Source organism: Sinocyclocheilus grahami, unplaced genomic scaffold (genome assembly GCF_001515645.1).
Source record: "Sinocyclocheilus grahami isolate Dianchi unplaced genomic scaffold, SAMN03320097.WGS_v1.1 scaffold2012.1, whole genome shotgun sequence".
Lineage (NCBI taxonomy): Eukaryota > Metazoa > Chordata > Actinopteri > Cypriniformes > Cyprinidae > Sinocyclocheilus > Sinocyclocheilus grahami.
The window spans coordinates 74,176-86,331 of NW_015507191.1; the positions used below are offsets into that span (position 1 = coordinate 74,176).

The 12,156-nt window shown below is 37.4% G+C and overlaps 1 protein-coding gene across 1 annotated transcript in view; it reads left to right on the forward strand.

Moving 5' to 3' along the window:
- Positions 1-12,081, forward strand: part of LOC107573707 (NACHT, LRR and PYD domains-containing protein 6-like) — a 21,732-nt gene extending 9,651 nt beyond the window's left edge. Inside the window, exons 2-5 of the mRNA XM_016260152.1 lie at positions 7,563-7,844; positions 7,994-8,035; positions 11,202-11,937; positions 12,054-12,081. Coding sequence (XP_016115638.1) covers positions 7,583-7,844; positions 7,994-8,035; positions 11,202-11,937; positions 12,054-12,081 — 1,068 coding nt within the window. The 5' untranslated portion in view covers positions 7,563-7,582. The remainder of the gene's footprint in view (positions 1-7,562; positions 7,845-7,993; positions 8,036-11,201; positions 11,938-12,053) is intronic.
- Positions 12,082-12,156: the final 75 nt, after the last annotated feature.

Sequence of the window (12,156 nt, forward strand, 5' to 3'; positions counted from 1 at the left end):
TTTTCATTGGAAAACGCTCGCAATGCACGCAGATTGCACCCTCGAGGACATCGCGTGCGTGCTCTTCGCCCAAACAAACAACACCTAGATCGTGTGTGTCATTTGGTGTCAAATAGCGATGACATGGATGCACACACCTTCTAAATGCTCTGCTAGTGCTCGCCATAATGAATAGAGATAGCTCTTACTATTTCCTTGGAAATGCACGCTTCAAACAGAACAGTCAATGAAGACGAAGAAGAGAATGATGTGTGCTCCCGGCGCCTATTTATACTATAGTCGCACCGGTAGTGACGTCATGGCTGTCGCCGGCCAACGAGTTGGTGTTTTTTCAATGTATGCTTCAGACACGGGTCACGATGAGGCGTTCCCCATAGCGACGCCTAGAGGACGCAGTTTGAAGTTCCCATGAAAGGGAATCTTCAGCTCCGTAAATGTGATGGTGGTTTAGCCCTGCCAAATTTTCTATTTTATTACTGGTCCGCTAATATTTCCAAGATTTCATTATGGTGTAATGCTCCAGAGTCTAACTGGTGTACACTAGAAGCTGCTACTTGTACCTTTTCTTCCCTTCCAGCATTAGTCTTTGCTCCTTTGTCTCTCCAACCTTCTAGCTATACAAGAAATCCCATTGTGCTGTCAATTTCGAAAACATTTTTAGTTAGAATCACTTTCTGTTTTCAGCTTTATTTGCAACAATCACTTGTTTTTGCCGTCTATGATTGATCAGGGCTGCGTTTCCCGATAACGTTGTCTCTTAGCTCGCTACAAAGTCTCTAAAGGTATATCTTAACTAAAGGTATACCTGCTCTAGGCGTGTTCCCCGAACTATACCTTAGGATGTTGCTTAAGGTAAACCTTATTACGTGCGACGTTAGCAGGTACTGTCCATGGCGGTGGTGCTGAATAGGTTGATATCGATGGCTCGAGAATCGATTGTTCAATACAGGATCTATTTCACTGAGTTATAGAGCTGGTAAAGTGATGTTCTTTATAAAGAAACACTTTAGAAATATTAGAAATTGCATTTATCGGGGCTCACTACATTTATAAAATAATCCAAATTTCAAACTAAATGCAACCTTGGATATCACACACACACACACACACACACATATACAGTATATATGTGTATGTGTGTGTGTGTGTGTGTGTGTGTGTGTTTATGTATATGTATAATTTAGCAAGTGTGCAAACCTGCAACCTCATGGCCAAAAGTATTCTGCTATTCTGCGCTACATTAACTGGCTTTTAGGCTTCGCTTGCTTTTGAAAGAGTAATTTGTATTATCATGTTCATATATATTATGAAGGCCTGGTCGAGCGCTGATGGGTTGGCGATGGGGATAAGTGTCCCGTCAACAAGGCCAATTACTTATGGGACACCCGCAATGGCATGGAAGCCTTGATGTGCCTCCATCACTTCGTGCCTGGCCAAAGGCATACGTAGGCTATATAATCGGTGGCGTGACGGAGCAAGATGTTGTGAACACACCGCCACACCAATGTCTTACTCAGCCCATATCCATCCCCAACCACCTCCAGAAAACTCCCCACAGCATAAAAACGGAGAGCCGCCAGCAGCTGAATTTCGGGGCTTAGGGGGTAACTCCGTCAAGTTTGTCTCTACAAAGTTTGACCAACAAGATGTAAAAGCTGCTGAATTTGCTCCCGTGGCAAGCAAAATTTTTGTAGAGTTGTATCTTTTGACATGGTAGCTATTCTGACACTATTATGAAATAGTGCACATACACTAACTGGCTCCGCGGACGCAGCCGTCTTTGATTTAGGACAACTATTCGCTGTCTCGCTGCCATAGTTTGACCAAACTCCCCATCACATTCATTCCCTTTAAATAGACTCCTAATTATGTGCTGCCAAATATTATAATGGAAAAACTAACAACCATCAGTATAATGACAGTTTTATTCTTTGCATAAAAACACTTCAATTAATTGAACACTAATTGAACACTGTGTGTATTACAACTTTAGAATTGTAATATTTATTTGGTTCTGCACTTTTTCTTGCCACAGAATTACAATCGTATAGACTGAAATGTGAAGGTTTTTTCACAGTGGTGGCCACTAGCGGAGTGAACTGTGAACAGCGATAAGGTATAGCTAAGAGTGGTCCAGACTAACCTTACGAACGAATGACTTACAGAAGGTATACTTAACTAAGAACGTTTCAGGAAACACGTATTAACGTAAAGGTACAACATAAAGGTCCCATGGCATGAAAATTTCACTTTATGAGGTTTTTTAACATTAATATGAGTTCCCTTAGCCTGCCTATGGTCCCCCAGTGGCTAGAAATGGCGATAGGTGTAAACCGAGCCCTGGGTATCCTGCTTCGCCTTTGAGAAAATGAAAGCTCAGATGGCCCAATCTGGAATTTTCCCTTTATGTCGTCATTCGGGGAAAGGTTACGAGCCAGTCCCACAATGAGCTTTCCTTAGGACGTGCCATTTCTGTGTCTGTAGCTTTAAATGCTAATGAGGAGGAGAGAGGCGGGGCAACTGCCATGCTTCGCTCGTTTGCAAGCCATGATGTCTCTCGAGGAAAAAATAATATTGCGCTCGCCTCGCACGGTAGTAGCTCATTTTCTCATGGGCGGGCAAAGCAGAGAAAGGGGAGGTAGTGGCTGAAATTCTGCACCAAGGCTGAATTTCGGGAAAGAGACTTCAGATACAGTACTAGGGACCACTTAGGCCTATATAAAAGCATCCAAAAAGCAGCATGTCATGGGACCTTTAAGGTATAACTTACGAGCGACGTAGCGTTAAGAAGGTTTTGGGAAACGCAGCCCACACTTTTAAAAGATGGAGTGATAAAGGCATTGTTCATTTCTCAGATCTTTTCATTGATAATGTTTTTGCTACTTTCAATGACCTTATATCCAAATATAATTTACATACTACAGACTTATTCAGGTATTTCCAGCTTCGTAATTTTGTAAGAACTCATTTCGCTAGTTTTCCCCAATTGCCAGAAAAATCCCTGCTTGAGAGTTTATTGTCAGCCCCTATAGATGGTAACCTTATCTCTTCTATCTATCTCATGTTGCTTTCATCTAGATCTTCATCTCTCTTATGTTTGAAGTCAACATGGGAGAAAGAGTTAGAGCTCAGCTTTTCTGAAGAGCTCTGGTCTGAGGCTCTTGTTAATTAATTAATGAGTTAATTCTACTTCTGCTTGTGCCCGGTTAAGGCTGATTCAGTTAAAAGTTTTGTACCGAACCCACTTTACCAAAGCTAGACTTCAAACATTTTTCCCAGAAATAGATGACTCTTGTATCAGATGCTCCTTTTCTCCAGCTGACCATGTTCATACATTTTTCAGTTGCCCTAAATTGGCCTCATAATGGCCTTCCTTTTTTGATTTTCGTTCAAGGGCTTTACATATTTCTCTCCCTCCATGCCCTATGGTTGCTATCTTTGGTGTGTCTGTTTTTTCTTCTACTCTTTCGAAACAACAAGCAGATGTTATTGCATTTGCCTCCCTGGTTGCTAGTAGATGTATTTTGCTACATTAGAAGTGTCCAACTCCACCCGCAACTACCGCTTGGTTAAAAGATCTCGTGTCATTCCTTTCTCTAGAAAAACCAAAGTACACTATTCAGGGCTCAACTGTTAAATTCTACAAAATTTGGAACCCCATTCTAAATTTCTTTGACCTCACTAGATTCTGATTGAGTTTGTTCAGTGTGTAAATGTTAACATTTTTGTACAGTACAGCATGGTTGTGTGTGTATGCATGCATGTATACTTCTGTATGTATCATTGTTTTGTTTGTTTTTTTCCTTTCTCTTTTTTTCTCATTTCATAAAAAAAAAAGATTTAATGTGAATGACGAAAATGTGAAGAGTGATTTTTGGCAAAGCAACAGAGTGTTTAATATTGACGTTCCTGCAGTGGCTAAGTGTTTTGAAAGGATAAAGATAAACAAAAGTCCTGGACCAGATTTACACAGATTTTTTAACATGTCTCTTAAAATGCAAATTGTCCCACAAATCTGGAAACATGCTATAGTGGTTCCTGTAGCAAATGCAGGAATCCAAAGGTCTTAAATGATTTTTGACCAGTAGCCCTCACTTCTCTGGTGATGAAAAATGGTGAGAATGGAGATATTAAAGCATGTAGAAGATAAGTTTCAGTTAAGATAAGATCCATTTCAGTTTGCATATAGGGCAAGGAGGGGTGTTGAAGATGCCGTAACAACACTTGTGCACTTAGTAGCTCAACATTTGGAGACCCCACAACAAGGGCATGGCTGGCTTTTATTGACTTTTCATCTGCATTTAACTCAATTAGGCCGTATGTGTTAGCCAAAGAGTTTGTCAATTTAATTATTGAACAGGACTGTGTTTGAAGCCAAAGGCTTGCTGACTTTCAAGTTATGTTCTTCTATAGCAGTGGTTGCCAACCCGTAGATCGCGATCTACTGGTAGATATTTATCAATGTCTCAGTAGCTCCCGAATACAACAGAAAATAATTACAAAAATACATTACATTTCTCCAGTCTTTGTACTGTATTTCTTGTACTTATTTTTCTGTTATTTTTGGGACCTACTGGAAAAGCTCTTACAATCACGTTAAAATCACATGTGAAATATGTGAAACACACAAAACTCACATAAAACATGGTTTTGGAATATTTTCATGGTGTAAATGTATGAAACCCATGTGATCACATGTGAACACGTGTGAACAATAAGTGCGTTCGACTTGAAGCACGGCTACAGATGGCGATCAACGAGAATAGCCGCTTGCAGTCGGGGGCGGAGTTGAAAACGGAGCCGTCAAGCTGATCATTTCTGCTCCCGTTAGTGACGCTCGCGTGGTGTTTGCATACTCTATCACAGATTAAGTGAATTAATTAATTAAATTATTTGTCAAATACACAGACATTTCAGAAACGTTTTCATGAGCAACAGAAACACTTACTGCTTAATACAGCACCATCTGTTCAAGAATAAAGTTCAACGTAAATATATACTATTTAAATACTAATAAAGTGGGGGTATATATGCTTTCATGAACGTCATAAACATGACTCAATATAACATTGCGACGACAGTATAAAAGCTTTTACTGTTCTAAAAACACAGATTTATGAGCAGTATTGGATTTGAAGATGTTATAAACACATGAATTTGGCCAATTGTGACACAGCTGTGTCGTCATCAGCACTCCTGCAGTCGCTCTGAAAAAGCTGCGCCAGCTGAGTCAGCCGGCTGCTCTCGAAAGGCTATCGCGGTACTTTGATGCCACACGTGACAGTGACGTGGCGTCGGCGCCGGTTCAAGTCGGACTAAATTTCTAACCGACATGTACTGCTTCAAGTCAGCCGCCGATCGGTTTGCGCGGCGCCGCATGAAGTCGAACGCACCTAATATGTAATCACATGTTGAAATGTCATCAGATCACATGGGTTTCACACATTTACACTATGAAAATGTTCCAAAACCACGTTTCATGTGAGTATCATGTGTTTCACATGAGTTTTTCACATATTTCAGATGTGATTTTAACATGTGATTGCACGTGAAGTTCATGTGCTCCTTCTGTAAGGCATAAAAAATATACTGTATATCATGCCTGAGTCTGTAAACAAAATGTTAAAAGAGGCCAGAGACGCTGAAGACAGATGCAAAGAGGAGAAAATACTGTAGCAGACAGAGCAAACTCACTGTTCACAATGCTCGAAATATAGAAAGAAAATATACATTTGAACATATCACTGAAGGGGACTGACTGACTTCAGAAAAGTTTTGATGGCAATGCCAAAGCAGTATTAGTAAAGTAGTATTTACAAGTGCAGCGCTGCTTTGTTTACAGTGGTAACCAAGGAAATGCTGTATTCCTGCTGTTCCATGAGCGCCACCCACTAGCAAAGAGTAAATTTGCATTTTCATTCAGTCTGTCTGCTGTTTTTGTTTTTTGCTGGAATGTTTTACATAGCATGATTTCACAAAGCTTAAGTCAGACATTCTGTTTTTGATTTAAATCTTTGATATTATATAATCTGATTAAAATGATCATTTATTATTATTATTATTAAGTAAAAGGGCAAAAACTGTCCATACTAAATGTGTGATATCTTTCTTTGGATCCTGATTAAACTTTAAGGCTAGTTTGACTTGTAATAAAGGAAATAAATAATGGTCTTACTTTAGTTTGGGGACCAATTCTCACTATTAACTATGACTTTTGCCTCAATAAACTCCTAATTTGCTGCTTATTAATAGTAAGGTAGATGTCAAGTGTAGGTATGAGGTAGGATATAGGGATCTAAAATATGGTCATGCAGAATAAGGAAATAAGCAACTAGTTAATAGTGATTATTGGTCCCTAAAGTGTTACCTAAACAACAAATACATTTGTTTAAAGTTTACTTAAAATCATAAACCAGTATTGGAATCGGCCCATTTGTTTTTGAAATAGTGGAAACGGCTATGAAAAATCATGATTAGTGCATCCCTACTCTCTTTATCTATGTTTTTCAGTGTTGTTTGTGTCTTTTTTTTTCAGAGGCGGACAGTAGTGAAGTATTTTTACTCTACTGTAAAAGTACTTTTCAGGTGTCTACTTTATCAGAGTGTTTTTCTTTAGAAAACTTTACTTCACAACATTCCAAAGCATAATATTGTACTTTTTACTGCACTACGTTTCATATTAAATATAATTTAATACTTAATTACATTAGAAATGTATTACTTTCTTACTTGTACTCAAGTAAAAGTAATTAAAAGATTTACTTGAGTACAAGAAAGTACTACATTTTTTATGTTCTTAAGTATTAAAGGTAAAACAAACAACAACTTTTATTTATGAAACGAAGTGCAGTTATGCAAAAGTGACATTATGCTTTGGAATGTACTGAAGTTAAGTTTTCCAAAGAAAAACACTCTGATAAACTACAGATACTTTTAAAATTTACTTGAGTAAAGTAAATATTCTTCACTACTGTCCGCCTCTGCTTTTTTTATCTGTAATTTGTCAATTATTTTACTCAATGGTATGTCAGATATGTTGTGTGTGGGTCTGTTGATGGCAGACAGTGATTCTCCACATGGTTTTACTCTCATCTTGAGTCTGAAAAACTGACTTCATTAGTATTCTTAAACTGTTCTGGTTTAACTGGTTTAAGTTCTAAAGAAAACTTTGCCCTCCAGAGTCCTATATAAATGCAGAATTGAAAAGAGTTTCAGAACTTCTGCTCAAGACACAGTTCAGTGGAGAAACATCTACATCATTATTAATTTCATATTTAGTAAATAATACTGTACTACTTCATGTAATACTGAGATATATAGATTTTAAAGTGTATTGATTCTACATGTACTGTATCAGACAGCATTGAGACATTGTGTACAGCAGTTTGTTTGTTTTTTTCTAACAAAACTCAAAGCAATTATTGCAGATTTGCTTAAACAACTTTCTGATGATTCATATCAGAATCTCCATTCACAGCTTCATAATCCAAATAACATTTAAAAACTTAGGTCCACATGTTGAGAGTGAAAGTAATTCAGATCTTTTTCTTCTTGTCCTGCAGCTGTGAGTCGGTGAAGGACGATGGCGTCTGTTAAAGAGCTGCTCGTGGACTCACTGAAGGAACTGTTAGAAGCTGAACTGAAGGAGTTTCATTGGCGCTTAATGAATGCATATCATAAGTGTATATCAAAGTCTGAAATGGAAAAGGTAGATATATTCGACACAGTGGATAAAATGGTGTTGTGTTTTGGACCAGAAGAAGCTGTGAAGATCATGGTGGACATCCTGAGAAAGATGAAGCAGAATGATTTGGCTGAACAGTTGGAGAATGAACACAAGCAAGGTAACATTTAATTCACTGTGACTGTGATGTGAGTAAATATTTAAAAGTGTGATGGGTTGACTTAAACCTCTTTTCTTCTTTGCTTTGCTGATGTGATTAATGTGTGATATATGTTTCCCAGTGAGTAATTCTCTCTTTCTCTCTCACAGCTCAGGCTGAGGGCAATATGAAGACATCTGTCCCTGTTGGAGGTATTTTACAACATATCTGGTGTAAATATCAATCACTGTCTGTAAATAAATACTAGAGAAAATATAACTGCAAGCATTACAGGGCCAGTCACACCAGCGGCAGATCTTATACAAATATATATTGAATAGAATAGCGCATTCAGTAACACTTTTGAATAGGGAACACATTCACATATTAACTAAGAGTTTTCCCTGAACAAACTCCTAATTTGCTGCTTATTAATAGTTAGTAAGGGAGTTGTTAAGTTTAGGTAAGGTGTATGATTAAGGGATCTAAAATATGGTCATGCAGAATAAGGTATTAATATGTGCTTTATGAGTACTAATAAACAGTCAATATGCTAGTAATATGCATGCTAATAAGAAACTAGTTAATAGTGAGAACTGGTCCTTAAAATAAAGTGTTACCATGTGTCCCTAGTGATACCCAGTTCACAAAGGTCTAAAAATGAATTAAACATCTTATATTGTGATACAATTTTTTATTAAAGTTGACCAGTAAGTGGCACTGTCACTGTCACCAAATTGATTCAATGTCATCAATCCATGATTACAGTCACACATGGAAAGGTTCATTTAAGCAGATCACAGGGATTAAAGTTCTCCAGCACCATGCCGGATCTCCGGCGTGCGGCATTTAGCTGCGAGAAAAAAGTTGTCCTACATTTAAAAACACTTGTTGATATCACGTTCGAGTTCATGAGTTCGCCTACCAATGTATGAGAGGACAGCTTTCACTCTCAACCAAACTAACATTACTAGCCAATCAGAAGTTTTTGTTCTTATAAACACAAGACGCACATTAGCTGATGAATGGAAAAGAAGCCTGGGTCTCGAGTGCGACGCATTGAAAAAGCTGCGAGGTGCAATGGTCAAAGATTTCCATCTAGCGTCATATTTACATAGAAAAGCTATTAAAAAAGCAGCGGAGCTTTGTAAACAGCTCAGAGTAATCACGTCATCTCCATAAGAACGATATAATTGCCAGAATGAATTTACCGGGATTTTTGAAAAGGTCCTGTTCACACATGATCTTGTAACGATAATTTACCAGTAAAGACTGTACAGGTGCATCTCAATAAATTAGAATGTTGTGGAAAAGTTCATTTATTTCCTGAACTCACCAGACCTGAACCCCATAGAGAATCTATGGGGTATTGTCAAGAGGAAAATGAGAAACAAGAGACCAAAAAATGCAGATGAGCTGAAGGCCACTGTCAAAGAAACCTGGGCTTCCATACCACCTCAGCAGTGCCACAAACTGATCACCTCCATGCCACGCCGAATTGAGGCAGTAATTAAAGCAAAAGGAGCCCCTACCAAGTATCGAGTACATGTACAGTAAATGAACATACTTTCCAGAAGGCCAACAATTCACTAAAAAAATTTTATTGGTCTTATGAAGTATTCTAATTTGTTGAGATAGTGAATTGGTGGGTTTTTGTTAAATGTGAACCAAAATCATCACAATTAATGAATAAACTACTTCAGTCTGTGTGCATTGAATTGATTTAATACACGAGTTTCACAATTTGAGTTGAATTACTGAAATAAATTCAATGACATTCTAATTTATTGAGATGCACCTGTATGTGTGAAAGGGGCTAAACTCTTCCTCTGTATATGCGGTGAGTTTGAGTTGCTTAATTAACGTTCATCTGGGAAAACTCACTTGATTTGTAACATAAATCATTTAAACCTATGCCAACACAGGAGAATACATCAACATATTTCTAAATATGCGATTTATTGTACATAGCAATTTCAAAATAAAAGTTTCTGACTTTGCATGTGGCCAAATATAAATATTAAAATTAAATGGATTTAAACATTGTTGAATCACATGAAACATCACCAGGCCATTGGCGCCCTCTGCAGGTCTTTGTTGTAATATAGGCATATTACATTATGTATTCAACAATGTTGTTCAATGAAACCATGTACTTGATTTTGATACTTTATTTGAGGCCAATTATTATTGCCTCATTGTTACTTTATATATAGTCATATTAAAGCCTGTTTTCCCACTTAGTTCTATTTGTATTACTAAAAAATGTCAGATTACTCACTTGTCAAAATAATCGGTAGATTACTTAATTAGCCAAATAATCATTAGTTAAGCACTAGATTAGTTAAAACATTTCAAAATACAACTGCATTGTTTTACTTTTTGTGATTAAAAGACAAATATTTTGTCATTTGAAAAGTTCTTAAAGTATTAAAATATTGTCTCGTTCTAGTGAACCAAGTATCTGCATTTTGTCTCACCTTGTGAGCTAAGTGTATTGTCACACCCCTAGTGTCTATGAGCGTGATAAAGCTCATAATTTTCCAAGTGTATGATATAGCCTAGCTTTCATTCTTCAGGTCAATCATATATTCATTAAAAAAAATCAGTTTGAATAATTAGTTTTTTTTGTTGTTAATTGAACTGAACTGTAGTTTTCTGTAGTAAACTGTCTGTATATTTCCTATTTTATATTCATTTCCTAGTATTTAATTTAACATTATTTCTTTTGAACAAAACAATTTCAGAAATGTCACGTTTTAGATTGTAGGTCATCTTGTACCCTGTGTCAAGGACAAAGCTAACCAACAAAACTTGATATCAAAAGCATCCTAAATGTTACATGTGTTTGCACCATATTGTAGTGAGTAACCTTTCTTGTTATTGCTGTTTCATATATCCCACCATATTCTGTAGTCTGAGCCTATCAAGGGCTAATGGCAATGGCAGATACGTTATTAGTTAGTTTCAAGGAAAATCTTTATTGTTTTTTGTTTGCCAAATAACCCTGTGTATGTGTCCGCCTCCGCAACCCCCAAGCCCCGGAAAAAAGTTCAGGCTCAAGATTTTTTTTTCCTTTAACCCCTGAGGTCAAAAGATGTTGTAAATACAGCCTCACATCCTGTTTGATGTGCTAGATGATGCTGAAACCATTTATCAGCTTTTAGTAACATTAGTCAGGATGGCATAAAGATTATCTCAATCAATACAATTCTAAAATTAAAACCAAGCTGTTAGAGATGGTCTGTGCTGTTTTCAGCAGTATGAATGTAATCTGTCTGCATCAGTTATTAATAATAATGATCATGCTGACATGAAAAATATTTCTCCAATTTGTTTAATGCTTTATCAATCTGATTGATTTTTTTTTCATTATAGAACTGCAAAACTTTTTGAAAACTCACAAAAACAACATGAAGAAGAAAGCTAAATGTATTTTTGAGGGCAACAAAGAAAACTACACAGATCTCAAGACTGTTTACACAGAGCTGTTCATCACAGAGGGAGATAAGAAAGATGTCAATCACGAACATGAGATTCTGAAGATTGATGATGTTTTCAGGAACAACAAAACACAGGACAAACCAATCAAATGCAATGATATATTTACTGAACTGAGGAAAAACAATGAGGAGAAGATTGTGCTGACCAAGGGAGTCGCTGGCATCGGAAAAACTGTCTCTGTGCACAAGTTCATCCTGGACTGGGCAGAAGGAAACACCAATCAGGATATAGACTGTGTGTTCCTGCTTCCATTCAGAGAGATCAACATGATTAAAGACAAAAAGGTCAGTCTCCATGAGTTTCTGCTGAAATTTTATCCTGAATTGAAGGACCTGGAGAATGCAAAGTTATATAAGGAATGTAAGCTAGCATTTATATTTGATGGACTTGATGAGAGTCGACTGCCATTGAAATTTAAAAGAGAAAAACTGGACACTCTTGAGGAAAGATCATCTGTAGATGTGCTGTTTACAAGTCTGGTCAAAGGTAAACTGCTTCCATCAACTCTTGTGTGGGTGACATCACGACCAGCAGCAGCCAATCAGATCCCTCCTTGGTATGTGGGTTTGTTCACAGAAGTGCGAGGATTCACTGATGATCAGAAGGAGCAGTACTTCAGAAAGAGAATCACAGATGAAACTCAAGCCTCCAAAATCATCTCACATATTAAGACGTCTCGCAGTCTCTACATCATGTGCCACATTCCTGTGTTCTGTTGGATCGCAGTCACAGTACTTCAGGATATTCTCATTGAGAACAATGCAGAGAACATCAGCACAACACTCACTGAAATGTACATTCACTTCCTCCGGATACAGATGGACATGAA